Source organism: Orcinus orca, chromosome 1 (assembly GCF_937001465.1).
Source record: "Orcinus orca chromosome 1, mOrcOrc1.1, whole genome shotgun sequence".
Classification (NCBI taxonomy): Eukaryota; Metazoa; Chordata; class Mammalia; order Artiodactyla; family Delphinidae; genus Orcinus; species Orcinus orca.
In genome coordinates this window covers 6,266,297-6,291,768 of record NC_064559.1, presented here as the reverse complement: position 1 = coordinate 6,291,768, position 25,472 = coordinate 6,266,297, and the positions used below count along the sequence as shown (strand labels likewise).

Genomic DNA, 25,472 nt, shown 5'->3' with positions numbered 1-25,472 from the left:
AGAAGTTAATACTCGGGAGTCACTTTTGCAGACTAATGTCATTTTGTTCCTGTTTAAATTTCTTTTTTACTTTTCTTTTCTTTTTCTTTTTTTTTTTTAAATCTCTCCTGGACCTTCTTAATTAGAAACTTACACATATCAACATTTCCTGATCCAAACTTTTATTCTAGAGCTGGTCTTGACAGCCTCTGGTTCTGAGGAGTGGTGGAAAGAAACTTTAAAACACTTGTCTTCTGACTTTCTTAAGTTTAAAATTAAATTGGGGGGAAAAAAAGTACACATGGAAACAATATAAAAGAATTAAATACTATTATTTTGAAATATACTGTCTAAAACCCCAAGAAACAAACAAACCAGTGGAGCCCAAAAGTGGTTTCATATTGTGTGGCAAGTCTCTGAGGAAAAACATAAGTCTGTAATGCCTTATATGATATTTAAGAGAACAGTTACAAAATAACTAAATACTAAATAATATTGTATCATCCCTGTATCCTGCAGTACCATGTTTTAGAGGTTTGTTCTTGACAGCATAAATATTAAAATTTAGAAGTTAATCATTTTTTAATTGAAGTATAGTTGATTTACAGTTAGTTTCAGGTGTACATAAGTTAATCATTTTATATTCAGTTATTACTAGCACAAGATGTGAACTTAGAGAGCCAGCTGTATACATACCATGTTGCAATGAGTTTGTTTTGTGAATCATTTGGATTCTTTGTCTGCAAGCAATGGAAAGAGATTGTCTTAAGCAAAATGCCAATATGTTTAAAGGAAGACCAAGATGGCTAAACCTTAAAGTGGCCTGAGACAAAGGCAGACAGCTTCTGGGATCTCAGCAGCCAGAACTGGCAGCCTTTACCTTTAGGATGCTCCCTTAGGTGATAGCCATCTCTGACTTTGAAAATCAAATTCCCAAGAGAGAGGAGCTTGACTGGCTCAAGCTTGGATCAGGTTTCCCTGTCTGGATCAATTACTGTGGCCAGAGGGGATGATTACTATGATTTACAAAGTAAGCGGTGAGGGGGTAGGGAAGCAGAGGGTCTGAACATACAAAAGGTATAGCTGACCTACAGTTAATTTCATATGGGAAAATTAAGAAATGAGGAAACATTAATTCAGGGTGATTCTCATTTGTAAACTATTTTCTAATATCACTATAGACCTCTAGTGCTTTTCTAGAGGGAAGAATGTTTGGTGTTAAATAGGTTATTATTATTTTAACTATAATTAAAATAATGAGCGTTAGCTGTATTGGTTTTTAAAAACTAAGAGTATATACAAGAAACTTTGCTCTTCATCTTTGAGAACACAGAATTTTAGTTCTGCTCCCCCCGCCCCCATCATAACGTTCTAATTTATTTCAATGAGATACAGTTTTTTCCTGGTCATTAGGAAGCTTATTTGATATTTACATTCAATCTTAATGTAAGAATAATGGTCAAAGAAAATAGGTAAAATAAACACCAAATTAGGGGATGTTTTTGTGATTGTGGTGAGTGCTGATTGGATGACTGGATTTCTTTTTTTTGATATATTCTTTACTTTAATACTATTAATTTGCATTTATTCTGTTTTGGGAGGCTATAGAATGGCTTTATTGTCTCAGACTTGTAGAGTTTTGTTTCCTAAAATTAATCAGTCCATATCAAATAAGTACTAACAATGTCATAGAACTTTATTGGTCACTGCGGGGGAAGCAAAGAAGTAGTGAGTCCTTGTACTTAAAGATCATCTCACATCTATCCCCACTGAATTTTACATTTGTTCTTGTTATTTAATATAAGAAAAAATATCATATAAGGCATTATAAACTTAGGTTTTTCCTCAAAGAGACTTGCCACACACTATGCAGCCACTTTTTTGGGCTCCACTGGTTGGTTTGTTTCTTGGGGTTTTAGATGGGATATTTTAAAATTAAAAATGTTCAAAAATTAAGACATCTGAGATTCATTAAGAAATATTTTCTCTATTGATAATAATTGATCTGGAAAACAACGTTAATTACTATTCCACAGCTCCTTGTTTGTATAGCAATTAAGTGAACATATTTGTTTTTTTAGTTAGGTAGTATAAAATATACAGCTATGATAATTAGAGATATTTGTTAAATGCTGCATGAATGACTGGGATTATAAGTGTTATGGGAATTTAGCAAAGCAGCAAGAGGTAGTTACATGTAACTATTAGTATGTGATCAATATTGTATCTGGGAGGATAGTTTACCAAATTTGCTTTGGGGAGTCTGTTAAAAGTATCAGTAGAAATAAGGATATATTTAGCTCCCATCATTTATCTGGCCTTCCCAGTGCTACTTAGGAGAATTGTTAAGCATAATTAAACAGGTATGTCCTTGCTACTTATCTTGGTACATACTACATAGAGTTGCCCATGTGAGAAGCATTCCATCACAAACGTGGGAGCCTGCAGTTCAAGTTGGCCCTCCATATCCCTGGGGTCTGCATCCAAGGATTCAACCAACCACCAATCGAAAATATTCGAAAAAAAATTCCAGAAAGTTCCAAAACGCAAAACTTGAATTTGCCATGCTGGCGACTATTTACATAGCATTTACGTTGTATTAGGTATTATAAGTAATCTAGAGATGATTTAAAGTATATTTGAGGATGCACGTAGCTTGTATGCAAATACCACACTACTTTATACAAGGGATTTAAACATTTCTGGATTTTGGTATCTGTGGGAGTCCTGGAACCAATCTCCTGTGGATATGGAGGGAGGACTGTATCTGCCCTTGTAACTTCGTAGTATTTGTGGTTATTTGTGGTTGGGTGAGGCTGGCAGTGGTGGTCCTATTGAAACGTCTTTGTTTTGCCATCTGCTAATAACATGTGACCTTTCCATGGACCTCTGTTTCAGGACACTTTCCTGAGCTCCCAAGAAGAATTTTGTATATTCCACACAATTTATAAGTATTTTAGGTTAGCGTCCAAGTAGCCACTTCAAATTTGAAGCTTCATCAGGGGATTTTGGTGAAATGACCCTATCCTCAAACTTATTTTATATATGTAGATTTAATTTGTCAAGAAATTCCTTGTGAGTAGCTCCTCAGTTCACCTCAGGACTGTTTTCTGCACAGTGAGTGTTTCAAGATTAGAAGCTATTATACCCCAACTCCCTCTTAGGGCACTAGTGACTGAATATACTAATAAGCACTTACATTTTCTCCCCTAACTCCTTAAAAGGAAAATTTTAGGGTTATTCTTGGGTTTATTTAACCATATTTTCCTACTCAGTCAAACAATTTAAATGGGATTTAAACCATATAGTAATCCTTAATAAGGCATTGGTTATTGAAAAATCTTGGTCAATGTTTGAGTGAGCAAGCTGTTCACTAAAGTGTGATTTCAAGCCTTCTGCAGCTGAACTTTTCCAGCCTGAACCACTACCTGTATGTAAACTTGGAAGGACTCAAAGAATTAAAGCAATTTATCGCCCTCAAGTCATTTATCGCCAATCACAACCACCTGCCTCAAACAAACAAACATATCAGCCACTATCTTTCCATCATTACTTCCTGTCTTGGTAAGATATTATCTTAAGAGAGTAGTAGGCTTTGTTACACACAAGAACAACCGAGTTAATAATTATTTCACCAAATGACTAGTATATCTGTAAAAATAACTTTGTGTAAATTATTTCACCAAATGATTAGTATATCTGTAAAAATAACTTTGTGTAAAGGAGACTTACTTTAAAGGTCTACATCAAAATTACAGAGTAGATTGTTTTTTATATTAAGCAAATGATGGATTAAAAAGAAAACTGGTTCTGCTTAAATAATAATGCTTTATTGGTTGTTGGTCTCAAAGTCACCAATACTATTAACAATTTAATACAAATTCATTAAATTTAGTGTTTTATAACAATTTAGAGTAAATAGTTATAATAACAAATTAACACTTTCCTAGGATTTGAGGAAATTTTAGTGAGCTTCATACTCTGAAAAGATTTTTCCTGAAAAGTTGGGGGACGTTTCCTAAATCATAAAAAGTTGTGATAAAAAGGCTAATATTGGTATGAGGGATAGAGTAAAAGGAAAACCGTAAAAACCAAGTAAGAATTGTCCTGTGAGTTATTTAAAAAAGACTAAGTTAAGATCAATATATTCTATGTTTTAAGATTCTGTCAGGATTGGTGATAAACCTGCCAAGTGTGAAATAATAGTAAAGTGTGTACCAGGAAGTGTATTGCAACATTGTTAATAATGACAAGAGGTTGGAAACAATCTGAATGTCTTTCTTTGGGACCAGTTTAATAAATTATGTGTCCATATAAAAAGGAATGTAGTGCAGCTGTTCAAAGGATGAGATGTTCTGTTTACAAGGTTATGGAATGAGCTCCAAGATTTGTTAAGTAAAAAAGCAAGCTGCCCAGGTGTGTATCTTTCCTACCATTTGTATAGGTGGAATAAAACAATGTATAAATGTGTTTGTATATGCAAAATTACTTAGGGAAGGACACAAAAAGCTAGTGGTAACAGCAGCCTTGTAGCAGGGAAGGGGAGGGTGGAGTATGGGAAGGACTTTACTTTTTATTGTGCATCCTTCTGTGCCTTTTGTATCATATGCAGATGTTGCCTACAAAAAATAAATAGTAAAAAATATTCACCTGTTGCCTTGATGGTATCAAGTGAAGGAGGTATTGCTTAACACTACCACTTCTGTCCTTCCTGTGTCTTGTCATCTACCTGTTATCTTGTGGACTATAGGCCACCACCACCAAGTCTTTTTTTTTTTTTTTTTTTTAATTTACACGACATACACTAGTCTTTAAGCAAGGAATTCTTTGCTCTGTACAGTGCAAAACACAGTGTAAATAAGTATTTGCTTTTTTGAAGATATTTTTGCAGGACCTATTTTTCTGGCATTTTTGTGAATTCATGATGATGATGGTAAAAGTAAGTAAAATACATTTGTCAAATAGCCTTGTGATCAAGTTAAACTAGTCATCCTCAGGAGATATCGTTTTGATTTTTTTTTTTAAATGTCCCACAAAGATGTTGTTAAACCTTTTATTTGTTCAAATATATTCCTAGTTTGTTGTTTATTTTAAAACTTTTGTTAGTATTGTGTAGAAGTTTAAACATAATCAAATTGATTTGTGTCTTTTCCCCATGCTTTTTAAACTTAGAAATATTATCTGGTCACTTAATATTCAGTCTCCTTTGTACCTAATTTTTATAATTCAACTTCACATTTTGTTTCATAGAGTGGAAGTTTCACCATGGGTTTATGCTATGATTCTCAGCTTTAGAGGTTCCTTGACCCAGTGTATTACTTTAGCCAGAGATGAGCAGATTCAAGGACTCGGTCACTAACCAAACTCATGAGACTGATTTTAAAATTTAAAAATTATTCTCCAGGATAACCAATGTTTGAGGGATTTACTTGGGAGATATCCTCGTTGATAAGTCCATGTAAGAATAATAATTTTAGGTCACAGAGTTGCTTGACACACTCTTAGGACAATGAGAATTATATGAATATTTATGTCAAGTTAGGGTAACTGGATAGATTTTTCTATTTTAAGGATTTTTTTAAGATAAATATTATGGAAATTTAATTAGATTGCTACATGTTCCACATAGTGCCGGAAACAGAATAACAAACTAATTGTTCCCTGTACTTTGTTCGCTTTTTTCTCTCTTTTAAAAAGGGATATGGGACTTCCCTGTTGGCGCAGTGGTTAAGAATCTGCCTGCCAATTCAGGGGACACAGGTTCGAGCCCTGGTCTGGGAAGATCCCACATTCCGCGGAGCAACTAAGCCTGTGCACCACAACTACTGAGCCTGCGCTCCAGAGCCCACGAGCCACAATTACTGAGCCCACGTACCACAACTACTGAAGCCACGCGCCTAGAGCCCATGCTCCACTACAAGAGAAGCCACCGCAATGAGAAGCTTGCACATCCCAACAAGAGTAGCCCCCGCTCACCTTAACTAGAGAAAGCCCGCATGCAGCAATGAAGAGAAGACCCAACCCAGCCAAAAAATAATAATAATAAAATAAAATAAAAAGGGATACGTCTTCCTATCTTCCAGAAACCTGAACTTTCCAATTTCCAGATCCTGTTAGGAATAACCATTCAAGTAGGGAAAGGAGAGAGGATAGACAAACTATTGTAAAGCCTGTAAAGAATAAGTATTCACGGCAAATACTTGGGTTGCCTTATTGACATTTTAGCAGGAGGTCATTAATTCACTTTGGAAGGAGATATATTACTTGTCATATTTATTGTCAGGTTCATTTTTCCCAATCTTGTATTTCAGGGAGGAAATAATGCTGGCCATACAGTTGTTGTAGATTCTGTGGAGTATGATTTTCATCTTTTACCTAGTGGAATAATTAATCCTAATGTTACGGCATTCATTGGTAAGTATATAAACTGAATTTAGGGACTTTTTTTCCCCAATTGATAATAGTGTTTATTTTTCATAATCTAAACTTATTTAATCTCTAATCAAATGATTCATTTATTGCTTATTAATCTTGACAGTGGTACCTTCTGGAATATACCTAACTTTGGCTGTTTTACAACTCTCTTAGATCATTTAGCACTAATAACTTTTTTGGAATGATTACTTTGCATTTATTTCTGATCATTGGCAATCTTAATTGTATAACAAAGTGTTAGATCATCAAATGAATTTTCCAAACACTGTGAAGCATAGTAAGAAATACAAGAGGTCTGTGTTTCATTGACTGGTTCTGAACGCTTATAAGATGCAATCTGATATTTTCTCTTCTAGTCTTTTATTTTTAAAAATGCTCATCACAACCCAATAAATTGATTTTATGACCACTAATAGGTTTGAGTCCCCAATTTGAAAGACTGTGATCTGGTTCAGTTTGCCTAAAACTATATAACTAGTTTCTTTCAAAATAATAGTTTCACTTTGTTTCAAAGAAATTTCAAGTTATATTGAGTGTAGTTTTAGTGTTTTGTATTCTGTGTATTATGTTCTATTATGTATTTACATTATACTACCGTTTAAAACTTGGAACCATTTCTGTGGTAACTCCCTGATAAATTAGAATGTCCTCCTAATCAAAGTGCCTCACTCTTCTACTATTCTAGATAAAGGGTTATTGAAGATGTATGTCTATATTATAGATATAGATGTTTAAGTTTGGGATTTGCTTATTTGTGGTTTTTGTTTTTTAGGAAATGGTGTGGTAATTCATCTACCTGGGTTGTTTGAGGAAGCAGAAAAAAATGTTCAAAAAGGAAAAGGTATGAAAGAATGAGTCTGCTTTGTCTGGCAGCCAGTTTTTTTTGTTGTTGTTGTTTTTTTAATGAAGTATTATTGGGCTCTCATTCCAGAAAAACTTAACATTTTTGTCTTCTACTTTAACATTGCAGATTATTGTAGGACAAAATTTTTAATGTCAGTTATTAAATTTTATTCATTATCATCAGTGTTCTAAACAAAAGACAAACATAACAAGGTCATTGTGTAAGTCCTGATTTTTTACACATTGGTCATCTGCAAACTCTAGGTAGCTAGAATTACTATATGCTGGTGGCAAAACTCTAGGAAATTCACGAGTTCATTTTGTCATTTGTGCTCGTTAGCATACACTTCTACACAAGCCAAAAATTAGCTTAAGGCAGTCAGAGAGCCACTGTAGCCCATTTTGTGCACTTTTAGTCTCATTTCCTAGAGAATCTGGAACTCCCTTGGTTACTACAACCTAGGGACAAAAGAGGTTTTTTAGGTCCCTGCCTCCAAAGGAGGGAAATGCTTATTCTATGCAATGTATCCACTTCCATCTTTAAAAAAAAAGACTTGATTTCCTGCCTTTTCTAATCTCTTCTGGATTTTTGGAAGTCTGTTTACATTCAGTTAGGCTACCTTGCTAGGGTTTGAGGGGAATGTGGCAATGCAAATGATACACAATTGAGGAAAAGCATTAGTGTAGTTCTCCCTTAGCTCATATTTAAAGAATTAAATTCTGTTACATCGTTAAAGTTTATTTTTCACGTTTAAAAGTAGCAATCCATCCTCAAGTGTTCCTAACAACTAAATCTGACTTCACAGAATCCTGTCTTGCTATTATCTCTGTTGTCTTCCCTGCACTTTTACCTGTGTGTTGTGTCTGCCTTTTTAATTGGTCACCTTGAGGTTCCCTTGCTGCTCTCTGCTGTCCTTCATCCCCTTTACAATTTTGCCCTACTCTTTTTCCTTCTGGCCTATCTAACCCAGCTGAATCTACTTTATTGAGTTTCTTTGTAATATTTTGTTATAATATTCCCTAAGCAAACTTTAGAATACGTGTTACATGTCAAAAACAGCTATAGAGCGGGAGGCTTAATAACTTCTTTAATCTATAAGGAATATTTGTAAAACAAATCTTTGGATATTATCAAAATTAACAACTAATTTTTAATATTCAAATACTAGTTTTGAAAATAGGGCTCAGTGGCTTATCCTTAGAATGCATATAGCCTACTAACTTACTCTCTTTAAAGAAGAATATTTAGATTCATTTATTTATTCATTCAACAATCATTTTTCTTGAACATTTATTGGATGACAGACCCCATACTATGAAAATTCATGGCCCCTACTCTCAGGCATTCACACTTAAATGGGGAGACACATGTATCTTCTTATAATTCAGTGTGATAAGTGCAGTAATTGACAGTACTTTGGAGGAATTAGAACATTTTATTATTTTGTTTAATCACACTTTTTTTTTTTTTTTTGGTACGCGGGCCTCTCACTGTTGTGGCCTCTCCCGTTGCGGAGCACAGGCTCCGGATGCGCAGGCTCAGCGTCCATGGCTCACGGGCGTAGCCGCTCCGCGGCATGTGGGATCTTCCCAGACCGGGGCACGAACCCGTGTCCCCTGCATCGGCAGGCGGACTCTCAACCACTGCACCACCAGGGAAGCCCTAATCACACTTTTTATAATTGTCTTTTGGGAAAGGGTGCCATACCCCAAATTAACTCCCTTTTCTCAAAATTCTCCCCTTGCTTTGAACTTCACCCACGCTCCCTCACATCCCACCCCCCCACCTCTCCACACACCCCCCCACCCCACCCCACCCCCAACAAAATGATACTTCCTACCATTTCTGTTTTGGATTCCTGAAAGTATTTTATGTGGCTATGGCTGGCTTGAGTTTGGAGCTTTTTAGAGCAAAACATTTAGAAGGAATTTGTGAATGACTTTGTATAATGAATGACAGGTGAGAAAATTCTTATTAAACATATTTCCTATGCAGAAGAAAAGATGCTAAAATGACTACTTAGGTGAAAAAGACTTTTAAACAGTGTATTTCTAAGGAAATTAAGTCTAAAAATTATACAAAATGTACAATTAAATGTATCTTTTCCCTTCCCTCTAGGTCTGGAAGGCTGGGAAAAAAGGCTTATCATATCTGACCGAGCTCATATTGGTAAGGGGGACGTAATACATTTATTTATAACTGTCTTTTTATCAGAAACATTACATGAAAGCATTTAGTAGCCAATTTGTCTTTAATTTTACTGAACACTAAGTAGGATGAATTGTAATAATTGGGTTCAGATACATGGAATCTTATTCATTTTTTTCTTTTGTTTTTAATAAGGGCTAGGTTAAATTTTACCTATTTCTGAAGAATTAGCTAATCAGATGAATAATTTAAGCAGTATTTCATGAGACATCACTACTTCTATTAAAAAATAAGCCACATTAAAATACAAAGAGCTTTTATTTGCACATATTAATACTCATGTAAAAGTAGGTCTCCCATCGGGCAAGTCTTTAGAGTGATTCATTGTACCTAAAATGTAATAATACTGCTTTTTAAATGATGCAGATTTTATTCAGACTAGCCTTCTCCTCCATTGGTTACAACAAACTGGATTCTAAAATTAATTTCAACCACCACCAGTATATTTGAAGTTTGTTTCCCTGTTATTATCCTATCTCTGAAGTGATAGCATTTTTAATTACCAGTGACATGATTAAGAGGCAATAGCCAGGAAAGAGAAAGACCTATAAACCATGTAAGAACTTCTGGGATTGATTAGAACTCTTAAATTGTCTTTAAATATGTATGTCTCCTGAGGCAGTAGCTGCTCTAGTTTTAGCATTGACCTCCATTTAAGAGGCAACCCCATCAAAATTTTCTTAAGTACCTCCAAATAACAATCACAGATTTGAATACTATGCATAGGAAATCAATAAAATAACTTATTTGAAGTAAACTGTACTGGATTGACATACAGCTTTTATGTGAAAACTCCCTTTTCATTTCATAGTTTGCCATAGGCTTCTTAATCTATAAAATCTGAAAAGAACAATTTGTGATTACCACTGCAAAACACTTTTATATTAGTTCATATTATCGTATATGTTGTCCATGAGTAGATTGGTATTCCCATACTGAAGACTTTGCTAGTTGTTAGTGTGACTAGATAACATGTAAAGAATACATACTTATGTATTTTCCATAAAGCAAAGTAGGCTGTGAGTCATTTGTATTTCACCTATTTAAACTATGAAAATATTACCTATCAATTATACTTGTGTTTAAACTGAACCTTTTCTTTGAAGAGCTCATAGTTTTTTATTTTTTAGCAAAACTGCAATTTATGTTTCCAGAGTAATAGTGTAGATGCATAACTAGACAAAAAAAGAAAGTAGGAAGCTTTGCAGTCCCAAATAATAACATGTAATTTGGATGAGGACAAAAAGGTTTCCTTTTGCTTTTATGAGGAAGGAGGTTATAAATCTGTCATGTTTGTTGGCCATTTTAAGCTTCTGATTAAAAAAGAGAATCATACTCAGCCTGTCACCTATATAGTTTAAAATATTTTTTGGTTATTACCTTAGTACTTTTAAACTTTTACATATCATCACTATAGGGCTGTAATATAGGAAGCAATATTGTATTATTTTTCTTACTGACAGTCTCTTAGGTATATAATGAAAATTATATTTTTGTGCATTACTTTTGTAGTGTTTTTTTGGCCTCTCCCGTTGCGGAGCACAGGCTCCGGACGCGCAGGCCCAGTGGCCATGGCTCACGGGCCCAGCCGCTCCGCGGCATGTGGGATCTTCCTGGACCGGGGCACGAACCCGTGTTCCCTGCATCCGCAGGTGTGGACTCTCAACAACTGCGCCACCAGGGAAGCCCTCTTTTGTAGTGTTTTTTATCTGCTTACACTCACTAATCATTAACCTTATATATATTTTATTTTGTTAACATGAGTCATCTTTAACTTTCTAGTTTTTATGTATAGCCTTTTGGTATTCATTGCCTCTGTCTTGTGAATAAATGATGAAAGCTGCTACTTATCTTCAGAACTTTGTAATGGTCCTCTGTCATCTGCTATGTGAAATTCAATATCAGAATACCACAATTTAGGATTGCAAAATAGGATAATACCTAGTATGTACTCTTTGAGTAGCTTATAACATTAATGCACATAATCAGGTAAGTAGTTCGGCCATGTGTAGATGTAAATATATGCTGATGGATATCAATCTGTTGAAAAGAACATGGTGTTAAGAGAGATACCTGTGTTCCTGCCTGGATTCTCCACCTTTTTTCATTATAAATGCTTTGGGTCTGTCACTTGACAGTTTGCATTCTTGAACGTAGCACAGTGGTTAAGCAAGTTACTTAATTCCTTTAGAGTACAAAAACCAAAGAAAATACTAATACAAAGGGGTCAAAGGACCAGAATAATAGGAAAGTAATGTGGTTTAAATTATAACAAATGTGAATTTTTAAATTTTAAAAAGTATTATATTTATTTAATAATGGTTTTTCCTTTTCCATAAATTGATATTCTTAAAGGAAAGTATTTCTTAGAGGAGAAGTAGTTAGAGGAGAACTGAGCCCAGAGAGGATAGCTCTGAGTAAAATTTAGATATTAGTAGTAATATGTATAATAATATATGTATTCTTTAAAACATGTGTTATTAAAATGTTTATAAGAAACATGTATTTTTAGTACAGTCAATTCTGAAATGGTGAAAAGAAGTAAATAATGTTATCAAAAAATCAAATCAAACTAACTAGAAAATTGCTGAGAATCATTGCTATGTAACCACTTCACATTTTTGCTTCAGGGACTCTCTTACCATAGGACTGAAAGGACAGTTCTCTAAGTGCCATGGTAATTATGGCATTAGAACTCTCATTTCAGTACTGAGCACAAAATCTAGTCTGGTACATAGATGCTTAAAAATATTAATTCTTTCCAAGGATTTTAAAAATTTCTCATAAAATCCTGAGATTGTCAGTACAAAGTATGATGGGTGATATGGAGTATAGTATAATACAATTACAGGTTTTAGAATTTTAGGGATCTGGATCCAAATGTTGTGTTTGTGTCCTCTGGCAAGTTATTTGTCTTCCAGGCATTAGTCCCCCCATCGGTAACAATGTCTCACACAAGGCTGTGCCCATGTGGGAAAGAGTTTTAGCTGTTTTATTCATAAATATGCCCAGCACCTAACTTAGGTGCCCTACCCCACTTGGCCAAGATGTACTACTTTTTCATCTGGAGGCATACTGTCCTGTAGTTTTTTAGTTTTAGTGCCTTCATTTTTCTGAAAGAGTACATGTAGGGTTGGTATTATTTCCTTTTAAATGTTGGCTAGAATCTCTGAGGGGATGTTTTTAGTTATAAATTCCACTTCTTTAACAGATACGGAGAGATTCAGGTTTTTCTGTTTCTTTTTGTGTCAGTTTTGGTAATTTATGTTTTTTCAAGGACTGTATTCATTTCATCCAACTTGTCAAATTATTGGCATAAGGTTTTTAATGTTTGTATATTATCCTTTTAATTTCTGTAGAGTTTGCAGTGATGTCCTTTCTTTTATTCCTGGTATTGGTAATTTGTATCTTCTCTCATTTTCTCTTGATCAGTCTAACTAGAGCTTTCTCCATTTTATTGATTTTGAGTTTTTTCCCCAAAGAATAAGCATTTGATTATGTTTATTTTCTATTTCATTGGTTTCAGCTCTTTATTAGTCCATTCTTTCTACTTTCTTTGGGTTTAATTTGCTCTCTTTTTTTTTTAGCCTCTTTAGAAGCTTATTAGATTATTTATTTTAGACTTTTTTTAATATAAGCATTTAAAGTTATACATGTCTCTCTAACACTATTTTAATTGCATTTCCAAACACTGACATTTTGTATGTTTATTTCCATTCAGTTGAAAATACTTTGTAATTTTTTTGTGATTTCCATTTAATCCATGAGTTAAATATGATGTTTATGTTTCTAAATATTGGAAGATTTTCCTGATTTCTCTCTATTATTTATTTCTAATTTAATTTTATTGTAGACAGAGTATACTCTGTACAATCTTAGCCTTTTAAAATTTGTTGAGATTTGTTTTATGACCCATTATGTGGCCTGTTTTGATTAAGGTTCTACATGCATTTAGAATATGTGCTCTGTTCTTGTTGAGTAGTGTTCTTTAAATGTCAATTAAATCAAATTGGAAGATAGCATCATTCAGATCTTCTGTATCCTAAGTGATTTTCTATTTACTTGCTCTGTCAGCTACTGAGAGAGAGGCATGTTAAAAACCTCCAACAATAATTGTGGATTTGTCTATTAATTTCTTTTCAACTCTGTAAGTTTTTGCTTTGTGTGCTTTGAAGCTGTTAGGTGCATGTATATTTAAAATTATGTTTTTTGATGAATTAGCTCTTTCATCATTATGAAATGTCCTCTTTATTTATGGTGATATTTCTTATTCTGAAGTCTACTTTGATATTAATATAGCCACTAGAGCTTTCTTAAGATTAGTGTATCTTTTTCCATCCTCTAATGATCTTTAATCTATTTATATCTTTATATTTATGGCTCATTTATTGTCGACAAGATGTATTTGGGCCTTGCTATTTATTCATTGTGACAATGTGCCTTTTAATTGGAATGTTTTGACCATTTACTTCTAGTACAGCTAATTAGCAGTATGGTTGAATTTATATCTGCCCATTGTTTTCTATTTGTTTTTTTCTCTTCTTTCCTGATTTCTTTGGGATTTGATATTTTAAATATTATCTCCACTATTAGCTTATGAGCTATACCTCTTGTTTTATGAATTTTGGAAGTTGCTCTAGGGTTTATAGTCTGCATCTTTAAATTTCTCATGATCTACCTTAAAATAATGTAACATTTAACCTAAGGTCCTTACAACAAAATGCTTGCATTTCCTTGTAAAGTCCTTTGTGTTATTTTTGTCATACATTTCATGTCTACACTGTTATAAACTCCACAATACATTGCTAATATTTTTGTTTTAAATAGTCAATTTTCCTTTAAAGAAATTTAAAAATGACTAAGTTGTTGGCCAATTCTTTACATTAGCATACTTAAGCAAGTATGCAAAGAACTATCTATTGCATCATAATTGTGCCCCTTCCCATTGAATCTCATAACAAAATTTTAATATAAGAGATGTTTATTGAGGAAAAGAGACTTGAGAAATGACTGAGAGTTTAAAATTTTTTTAAGCATTTGAAATCCAAGGTTTGCTGGGTGTCTGTCCTTTGATTCAACAGCTATTGGAAGCCTACTCTATGTCAGGTGTGGTGTTGGGCACTGAGGATTCAGCAGTAGAAAAGATAAAAGTCCCTTAATGGAGCTATAGTAGGGAGCACAGGTATGTAATGTACCATGGTATATAGTGATACGTTCTGAGGAGAAAAAGTAAATCAGAGAAAGGAGACCGGTAGTGTCAGGCATTTGGAGGAGGTGGGTGGGGAACTATAATTTTAGATAAAGTGGCCAGGGAGGTTTCACTGAGAAGATGACATTTGAGTAAAAACCTGAAGGAGATGCAAGATGAATAAGGTCTAGAGATACGCTGTACAATCTTGAGGTTATAGATTACAATACTGTATTGTGACTTAAAGTGGTCATATTAAAAGAAAAAAACTTAAAAAAAAAAAGACCTGAGAAGGTGTGAGAAGCAAGCAAAGTGGATATTACATGTCCTGAGGCTCACACTGGACACTTTAATACAGTATAAAAATAGTGTTAATAAAACTTAACTCTGATAATTAAAAAATAATAAGATGGTGTTAATAAAACTTAATTACTGAAGGTACACAATTATCTTTAATTAAAAAAATTAGACTGAATCCCCAAGGTGGCATTTTGTGTTTTCAGTATCTAGGCTGTAGAGAATGGAAGAGATATTCGAGCAACTTTAGACAAAGACTGTTCTTTCAAAAACAGTAGTTGTGGTGGTATTAAGGCTCCACGCCATGATGAAGCTTCATGAAAGTGATGATTCTGATTGTACTCTTAGCTTCCTGGAACCTAGAAAAACCTAAGAAAACATTAGCTCTACGGCAAGGTACTTGGCTCACCTGCTTTCCAACAACTATTTGTGATTTGCCAGTTGCCTCTGTAACTTCTTTGAACATAAAAAATAAAGCATGCTGAAATGCAAATACTTTTTTATTCAAAAGAAGTGGCGTACTCCAAGGTCTCAATCTTGTCCTAACTGATTTGCAAAGTCTGAGTTTAGTGAAACAGCTCTTAAGAACTATTCTGGCCTCTCAAATGTAGATGAGAAAGGCTAGGCTGGGCACCAAAATAGGAACATTGTGATGAACTAATCGTTATAGTATATAATAGCGATCTATTGGCCAAGGTTTAGAATCCATGTCATAGAAAAAAGTAAACATTTTAACATACCACGTAATATAGAAGGTGCGGCACAAATGGTATACACATATTTTACTCCTTTAATCAGCATGTACCCTATTACACAGAGCCTTCTAGTACCTGAAAAGGGTACTCTGTTAACCAAGGAGGTGAAAGACCTGTACACTGAAAACTATAAGACAGTGATGAAAGATATTGAAGAAGAAACCAATAAATGGAAAGATATTCCATGCTTATGGATTGGATTGGAAGAATTAATGTTGTTAGAATGTTCGTACCACCCAAAGCACTGTACAGATTCAGTGCATTTGGAATTCAGGGTGTTCAGTTACATTGGAATTCAGTGCAATTCCAATGGCATTTTCCACAGAAATAGAACAAACAATTGTGAAGTTTTTGTGGAACCACAGAAGACCCAAAATAGCCAAAGCAATCTTGAGAAAGAATAAAGCTGCAGGCATTATGCTTCCTGATTTCAAATTATATTACAAAGCTATAGTCATTTAAAAAACAGTATGGCTTTGGCATAAAAACAGACACACAGATCAATGGAATGGAATAAGGGGCTCCAAAATAAACCCACACATATGTATTCAATTAATTTACAACAAAGGAGCCAAGAATATACAATGGGGAAGGGACAGTCTTTTCAATAAATGGTGTTGGGAGAATTAGAGTGCTACATGCAAAAGAATGAAACTGGACCGCTATCTTAGGCTATACACGAAAACTAACTCAAAATAAGATTAAAGACTTGAACCTAAGACCTGAAACCATAAAACTCCTAGAAGAAAACATAGATGGTAAACTCCATAACACTGGTCTTCGTAATGAGGTTTTTTTTTTTTTTTTTAGATGTTGGGGGTAGGAGTTTATTAATTAATTAATTTATTTTTGGCTGTGTTGGGTCTTCGTTTCTGTGCGAGGGCTTTCTCTAGTTGTGGCAAGTGGGGGCCACTCTTCATCGCGGCGCGCGGGCCTCTCACTATGGTGGCCTCTCTTGTTGCGGAGCACAAGCTCCAGACGCGCAGGCTCAGTAGTTGTGGCTCACGGACCTAGTTGCTCCGCGGCATGTGGGATCCTCCCAGCCCAGGGCTCGAACCCGTGTCCCCTGCATTAGCAGGCAGATTCTCAACCACTGCGCCACCAGGGAAGCCCTGAGTTTTTTTATTTAACACTGAAAGCAAAGGCAACAAAAGCAAAAATAATCAAATGGGATTACATCAAACTAAAAAACTTTTGTACAGCAAGGGAAACCATCAACAATATGAAAAGGCAAGCTACAGAAAGGCGAAATAGTTGCAAATCATATATCTGATAAGGGGTTAATATCTAAAATATTATAAAGAACTCATACAACACAAGAGAAAAAAAAAACAATTTAAAAAAGGACAGGAACTGAACATACATTTTTCCACGGAAGACATTAAAGATCACCAACAGGTACATGAAGAGGTGCTCAACATCACTAATCGTTAGGAAAGTACAAATCAAAATCACAATGAGGTAATCACACTTGTCAGAATGTCATCAAAAAGACAAGAGATATGGGCTTCCCTGGTGGCGCAGTGGTTGAGAGTCCACCTGCCGATGCAGGGAACACGGGTTCGTGCCCCAGTCCGGGATGATCCCACATGCCGTGGAGCTGCTGGGCCCGTGAGCCATGGACGCTGAGCCTGCACATCCAAAGCCTGTGCTCCGCAACGGGAGAGGCCACAACAGTGAGAGGCCCGCGTACCGCAAAAAAAAAAAAAAAAAAGAGAGATAACAAGTGTTGGTGAGGATGTGGAGAAAAGGAAACCCTTGTGCACTGTTGGTGGGAATGTAAATTCGTGTAGTCTTGGGGAAAACAGTACAGAGAGGGAAGGGGAGAAGAAGAGGGAGAGAGAAGAGAGAGAAGGCATAGAGGCGTATTCAGACAGGAAAAACATATGCCTTGGAGCCAAGGACTTAAAAGAATGCCTATATGATGGTATGGGAGGGCAGAAAGGGGGCAGAGCATAGTGTAAGATGAAAGGGCAGACTATTCAAGGAGCACATGTAAAATAGTTTTGTCTTTTCCTTTTAAGCATTAGAAAGATACTGAGTTTTAAAGACAACAGTGGTGATATATCTGTGTGTTGGAAAGATGACTGTGGCTGCATTAAAAGGTAGGAATTAGAGGTGTCCAAGAGTGGAAATAGGTACACTCATTAGGAGGCTACAGCTTTAGTGAGAGGTGATGGAAGCTTGGGACCAGTGAGGAAGAGGGAGATAATTAACATAATCCCTAGATTTCTGGAGTCCAGAACTTCAAGAGGATATCTTAGTAAACTGAGCTTTATAGAATTGTAGGGTAGGGTACTCCAGAATCACTCTCTTAAGGACTCATTTCTAAAAATAGAATAGATTGCAATATATGGGAATGAATGATCAGGCATACTTTCATATTAATATACCAGTTAGCATTATAATCTTCACTCCCACCATTATTGTTGCTTTTTAAAATGTATCCATTCAATTTGTCATAAAGAAATTAGGCTTAAGGAATTTATAACTTCAGTAATTTAAAATGCAGTATATGTTGCTTTCCTGTATTTTGTCTCAACAACAACTGATTTTGTTTTTCCCCCTCAGTATTTGATTTTCATCAAGCGGCTGATGGTATCCAGGAACAACAGAGACAAGAACAAGCAGGAAAAAAGTATGTTTTTGTGTGTGTGTGTGTATGTGCAGTTTAAGCATATCTAGTCTTTTTTGTTTAAATTCTAGGCCAGAAGTTTAAGAAAAATAACTATTAGGATATCCTTTTTAGATTTCAGAGAAAATAAGACTGTGAAAATAAACTTAAAGGAAATAGCATAAAAATTTCATTCTTTGTGTTGATCTGACCATAAGAACTGCATCTTTCTTTTCTAACTCAGAGCTTGTTTTGATTTATTTTAAAGTTTGGGTACCACAAAAAAGGGCATTGGCCCAGTTTATTCTTCCAAAGCTGCTCGGAGTGGACTCAGGATGTGTGATCTTGTTTCTGACTTTGATGGCTTCTCTGAGAGGTAACTACCTTGTATTTCAAAATGGAAAGAGCAAATGGATTTTTAGGATTTTTAAAACCCAATATGCAAATTGATAAAAATCAGTATTCTAGTTGAGTAGTGGTAGTTGGCTTTTTTGTTTCATTTGAAATATTAAAGTTTTTTTATTACATTTGAATTGGTCCTTAATTTGAAATTAACTTCACGAAAACAACATGATGTTGATATCATATCAGTACCACAAAAAGACAAAGCCAAAATTATATTTAAGGATTGGAGTTTGGAATGTTTTAATGAGAAATAGAGATGCTTCCAGGGGGATGTGGCAGTGCTGTGGTGGGGTCACCACAGCCTAGGGTCCTCGGATTTTCAGGTCCAAAGACTCTGCTGTGTCCTCCCACCGGGAAATAATTAGGCTCTCAGGTACTGGTGAACTATTGCGTATCAAGCTCACCTTGAAAAATAGAAATGCCCCATTGACACTTAATCTCTGTAGAAAAAATCTCCGTGGGAAACCTGATAATCATCCGAAAACTGTATGGTGACTCAGTGATGAGGCGTTAGTTGGTCACATCTAATAACAGATGGCATCAGAGATCACTCGCTGTATCCATTTTCAGTCAGCAGTTTGTCTGTCTGCACTGTTGGGACACCTCCACTAAGAATATTGGAGACAAATTGCTAATGCCTGCCTCTGTCTCTCTTAAAAGCGTCATTTTAGACCGTCCCCTTTTGTCTTTCATGCAGTACAATATAGTTAATTCGATTTAAGTCTTGTGGTTACAGATTTCAGTCATTCCCTCCTCCTCCCACCCCTCACCTTAATTATATTGTTGATATCCCTATCAGTAAAAAATATTTTGAGTGTATCATTTATTCATATGACTGATCTTCTTTATTAGATTCTATTTCTCAGAGTGTAACTTCAGTTTGGGGATTGTTACTAAGACCACTTATCTCCAGAAACCATTTGAATCAAATGAAATTATTCAGAATATTTTTAAACAGAGCTGAGGTCTTGATTTATCTGTAATTTTCAGGTTCAAAGTTTTGGCTAACCAGTACAAATCTATATACCCCACGCTGGAAATAGACATTGAAGGTGAATTACAAAAACTCAAGGTAATGCTTTCTGACATTTATAATGTCCTTTTTAAAACTCGTTTGCCAAATTGGCATCTAGATCTTTCATTCATTCAGTCTTTGTATTAGGAACTGAAAATATAAGGTTGAAGAACATGTGGTTAATAAGTGCCACACAGATATGTATAAAGTATTATAGGTAAGAAATGGTGAAGTGAATTTGTAATTTTAAGTCTAAAAGCATATAGCCTAAAAGGATGTGGCATGTTTGAGTAACTTTACATGATGTAGCTTAAACAAAATATTGAGTGGGGAGCAGGGAGCAAGAATAAAGTACCTGAAAATAAAATTAGACAAGTAGGGAGCAAATCATAGGTCTTATGCTGGCCTTATATGCAGTGATAGGGAGTTTAGCTATTGAATAATTTTTGAGCAGAAAAAAAGACTAGCTTTGTATCATATAAAAATCACTCATAGGAATTTGGGGGATAGATCAACAAAGGGACAAGTAAGAGATGATAACTTTTAAAACTAACCAGCCCATTTAGGACTGTTACCCCATAGGGTCAATTTCTTTAGCACTGTACTCTTAAGAGACAAGTAAGGTAACTGGCCAAAGATTAGGCCCACAGTTGGTGCCTGAGTTAGCCAGTAGTCAAGTTGCCTATCCTCTCCACCCTTCCATTCTTCCAAAATCTTTGGTGAGTTTCAAGCTGCTTCTCATGTGTCTGATTGTCGCTCTTAAATAAGTATGACATCAATTCCAGAACTGAATAGGAATTTACATACCTGATATGTCATTTTAGAATTGTTGCAGGCCTTAGGTCTAGCCACTCACTGAATTTCTAAAAAAAAAATGACCTCCAAGGAACATTATAAATGTTAAGTATTTGGATTTCAGTGTATGGATTGTTGCTTGGAATAGACTGCCATTTTGTTTTCATTCTGTCATGCAACAAATATTTTAAATTTATTACTAGCAACTTGGAAATATTTACGTGCTAAAGTATGGGTATATCTTTTCAATTATATTTTATACATGTTCTGAATGAAAGTAAAGTAGGTGAATAATAATGACCAGAATTAGGTAAAAAGATTCTTAATAGGTGATAAAAAATATTTCCCCCTTATCCTTGGTTTCACTTTTCATGGTTTCAGTTTCCCATGGTCAACTGCAAAACAACTCATAAGTTTTAAATTTGAGAATATCTGAGTAGTGTGATGAAATCTCTTGCTGTTCTGCTCCATCCTGCCCAAGATGTCAGTCATCCCTTTGTCCAGTGCATCCCACCCATTAGTCACTTAGCAGCCATTTCACTTATCAGATTGACTGTCATAGTATCACAGTGCTTATATTCAAGTGACCCTTATTTTACTTACTAACGGCCCCAAAGCACAAGAGTTGTGATGCTGGCAATTTGGATACACCAAAGAGAAGCCATACAGTTTTTCCTTTAAGTGAAAAGGTGAAAGTTCTCAACTTAATCAGGAAAGAGAAAAAATCATATGCTGAGTTGGTAAGGTCTACAGTAAGAATGAATCTTCTTCTATCCATGAAATTGTGAAGAAGGAAGAAGAAATTTGTGCTAGTTTTGCTGTTGAACCTCAAACTGCAAAAGTATAACAATGCATGATAAGTGCCTAGGATGAAAAAGACATTAAATTTGTACAGTAAGATATTTTGAGGGAGAGAGAGGCCATATTTATATAACTTTTATTACAGTATATTGTCATACTTGTTCTATTTTATTATTGGGTATTGTTGTTAATCTCTTACTGTGCCTAATTTATAAATTAAACATTATCATAGGTATGTATGTATAGGAAAAAACACAGTGTATGCAGTTTGGTACTGTCTGTGGTTTCAGGCATCCCCTGGGAGTCTTGGAACCTATCCCCCTAGGATAAGGGGGGGACTACTATATGTTGAACCAAGACTTTAAGGAACAAGGGTTGTGATGAATGGTACGGTCATTTCAGGCATTAAAAAAAAGGACTAAAACAGGAAGAAGCATGAGATTGGGGACTAGAGCCAAGGGGGGAATTATATTTTCATCAATAGGTATACCATACTCAGGTGAGTTCATGAGTGGATCCTGGAATTTCCATACTAGTCTGGCTAAATATTTAAACATGGTTGAAACTAGATTTTATTGTAGTTATACTATAAGCTTTGGGGAAACTCTTGTTTATATTATATTTTTAATTGAATTCCTAAAATTAAGCAGTATTATTAATACTTTAAACGTGTTTTGAGAAAGTTTTTCATGTTTGTGTGTATGTTAGTATTTGATATTATCTACTAGTAATACTGCTAAGGTATTTTACTGTAATGGAATACAATGGGAAAAGAATAAAAGAGTATTAGTAGTCAATTACTGATACTTACATGCTTGGCAGTGTCACTTGTGGCCTTCACCACATTTTGAGAAAAACCTTGATGCAGCTTATGGTTATATGGGCTATAACTTCTGCTTTTCTAATACCTACAAAATATAAAAGCATAATGTAATATATTCAGTTCTTGTTTATTTTCCTGAAAGCTGGTTTATGAAGTATGAGTACTTGGCTATTTGGAAGATTGTCATCATTATTTGCAGTGAGGTTAAAATAGAACCTTTGGGGCTTCCCTGGTGGCACAGTGGTTGAGAGTCCGCCTGCCGATGCAGGGGACACGGGTTCGTGCCCTGGTCCGGGAAGATCCCACGTGCCACGGAGTGGCTGGGCCCGTGAGCCATGGCCGCTGGGCCTGCGCGTCCGGAACCTGTGCTCCGCAATGGGAGAGGCCCGCGTACCGCAAAAAAAAAAAAAAAAAAATAGAACCTTTGAATTTCATTGTATCTCTACTTTTCTTGAAATAGTATCTCTTTTCTGGTTCTGGAGAATCAGCATGGCCTTATATGCAGTGATAGGGAGTTTAGCTATTGAATAATTTTTGAGCAGAAAAAAGACTAGCTTTGTATCATATAAAAATCACTCATAGGAATTTGGGGGATAGATCAACAAAGGGACAAAGCCAATCCAAATGTTGCATTAGGGTAAGCACCGTCACCAATCCCTTTCTACTTTGCATTGGTCAATTTTCACTGTCAAAGTCAGGTAATTTTTACTCGTATTGGTTTCATTGTAAATTTATTAGTATACGTTGAACTTGGTTTTTGTCTTTGTATATAGAGTTATATGGAAAGGATTAAACCAATGGTGAGAGATGGAGTTTATTTCCTATATGAGGCTCTACATGGACCACCAAAGAAAATCTTGGTAGAAGGTGCGAATGCAGCACTACTAGATATTGATTTTGGTAAGTGAGATATGACTTATGGGGAGCTTAACTGAGTCCTAAATTGCTTAAGATATAAATAATTAACGTTAGCATTAAAGGATTTTAAAATAAGGCTTTTTGCTTGTATATTCAGGAATGATGAAAGTTTGTCATCTTATGCTAACCCTTTTTTTAAAAAAGGAATATTTTGTGTTAAGTTCTGCAGTTCATTAGAAAAATGAAGTCACTATTTGGGTCAGTGGGTTTGGGTTTTTATAAACTGTGATTTTTTTTTGTTGTTTGGTTTATGGTTCAATTCCAGACCTCATTTCCTTGGAACTGTAAAATGATTAGATGAATCCTTTGAAAGGACCTTTAATTCAGCCTTTTTTAAAAAATCAAAAGCTAATATACCTTGTTATTAAACATGCACATTCTAAGATCTATGGAAGTCTGTTTAATTGACTCCCTGGACGTGAGATTCTGAGTGGATTTAGAGCATTTCCTCCATCTTCAAAAAGTTAATGCTATCGTCTTCAAACTGCTGCCTTTCTTGGCCTAATTTGTTGGCCTTTTCATCTAAACATGATCTTTCAGGATAAATCTGATTGTTCTCAGCTCTTACTGGCATTTCATTGGCTTTTGACTCCAAGTAAGCCAATTAAAGTGTATTTCTGTGTAGTAGATATGTATTTTTGATACCATAATATGCCTATCCAATCTGGAAAGAAAGCAGTGTCTAATTGGCATAGTGAATAGTTTAAGTATGAAGAGGATCTTGGGGCCAGGGTTTGGGGAGGGGGGGAAGTACACCACTCTTTGCTTACTCTTGTCATTTCTGGGATTATTCCCTGAAGACAGATAAAAAGGTCAGAAAATGCTGAATACCACAAAATTCTTAGTGTACTGTTGTCACTCCAGGTTGCTGGTGCACCTTAATATTTGTATCAGGGGAGTAAAATAAATTTGCTTTAAACTAACAGGAGAGTGTTAAAATATATATAAGTCTGCATAGTAGAATAACACCAGAGTTTTGGCATTAAATTATTTAGCAGTCTATTAGGTGAGTGCCTACCAGACAGAGCTGAGTAATTGCATGTACTCAAGGAGCCTCTCTAGTATAAGCACTACAGCTGTAGCTTAACTACCTATGTTTTTATCTCTCTACAGACAAAAGGAATCAGGAATAAAACATCGAGGCTTTGAAAGGGCGGTTACAGTTATATTCTCAAATACCTAGAATATACTCAAATGCAGAATTTTTAAAATAATGTCTACCATTTGTGTATATTTTACCATTTGTTTCTATTTTTAGGAACTTACCCTTTTGTAACCTCTTCGAACTGTACAGTTGGAGGTGTTTGTACTGGCTTGGGTATGCCCCCTCAAAATGTTGGAGAAGTGTATGGAGTTGTGAAAGCTTATACAACTAGAGTTGGTATTGGTGCCTTTCCTACAGAGCAAGACAATGTGAGCCTATTTCTCAGTAAATCTAATTTAGAAGTTTTAAAATAAAAAAATCATGCTTTTTTTTCCCTTAATGAATTATTGGCTTCTGTGCATTTCACTTAATTTGCAAGAGTAATCAGAGCAACATTAAAGAAAATTATATACACCTTTATTGTTAGTGGCAGCAGATTGACAACAAAAGGGGAGGGATTAGTGGGTGCTTAAAGGTAATTGTAATTGCAAGGCTAAGTGACAGGTGGGCTTATGAAGGGGATTAAGATGGTAGAGGAGAAAGAAGCTAAAAATAACAACTATCTTTCACCAAGAGCTTATTAGGAGTCAAGATTGAGGAGAATGATCTGCAGACATTGTCTAATCATAGCCGACACTTACTTGGTGGTGACTTCGGGCCAGGCACTGTTTAATTGCTGTAAACTTAGAAGCTCTTTGGGTCCTCACAGCAACTCTGGGAGCTGGGTGCTATTACCATCCCCATTCTACACATGGGGAAACTGAGGCATGGAGAGCTGAAGTAACTTGCCCAAGGCCACACAGATAGACAAGGCTGGAATTCAAACCTGACAGAGCAACCTATTAATTGTAATTATGTCAGAATACGTGAGGTAATGAAATGATGGCTTTAATCAGAAAGGTGTAAATTAAGGAACAGATAGATCATAGATGGGAAAATTAGGTTGTAGGGAGTGGCTATAGCTTAGAACTTTGAGCATTGTTTTCAACCTCAATTCTCTTCAAAAGGACATTGTGATAGCAACTACTAGGTGAGAGTTTGCCTTATGGTTTTCAGGAAAGTCATCAAACTAAAGTCCTTAGAACAAATGGACCTAACTTATCTATTTTAATAAATACTTTACTAACAACTTAGTTTTTAATATGCAGCATTTAATGTAACATAACATAAAAAATGTTCTTGGTTTTAAAATAGTGGTAAAAAGTGAAGCCAAAAGTGGATCTATCTCAAATAATGCCTCCCTCACATAAA

At 35.3% G+C, this 25,472-nt stretch overlaps 1 protein-coding gene across 1 annotated transcript in view; it reads left to right on the top strand.

The window, feature by feature from the left end:
- The window catches only part of ADSS2 (adenylosuccinate synthase 2), a 40,580-nt gene that overhangs the window by 6,998 nt on the left and 8,110 nt on the right, over positions 1-25,472 (top strand). The window contains exons 2-9 of the mRNA XM_004284516.3: positions 6,291-6,393; positions 7,187-7,255; positions 9,377-9,427; positions 18,278-18,344; positions 18,589-18,696; positions 19,716-19,797; positions 22,933-23,059; positions 24,336-24,490. Coding sequence (XP_004284564.1) covers positions 6,291-6,393; positions 7,187-7,255; positions 9,377-9,427; positions 18,278-18,344; positions 18,589-18,696; positions 19,716-19,797; positions 22,933-23,059; positions 24,336-24,490 — 762 coding nt within the window. The remainder of the gene's footprint in view (positions 1-6,290; positions 6,394-7,186; positions 7,256-9,376; positions 9,428-18,277; positions 18,345-18,588; positions 18,697-19,715; positions 19,798-22,932; positions 23,060-24,335; positions 24,491-25,472) is intronic.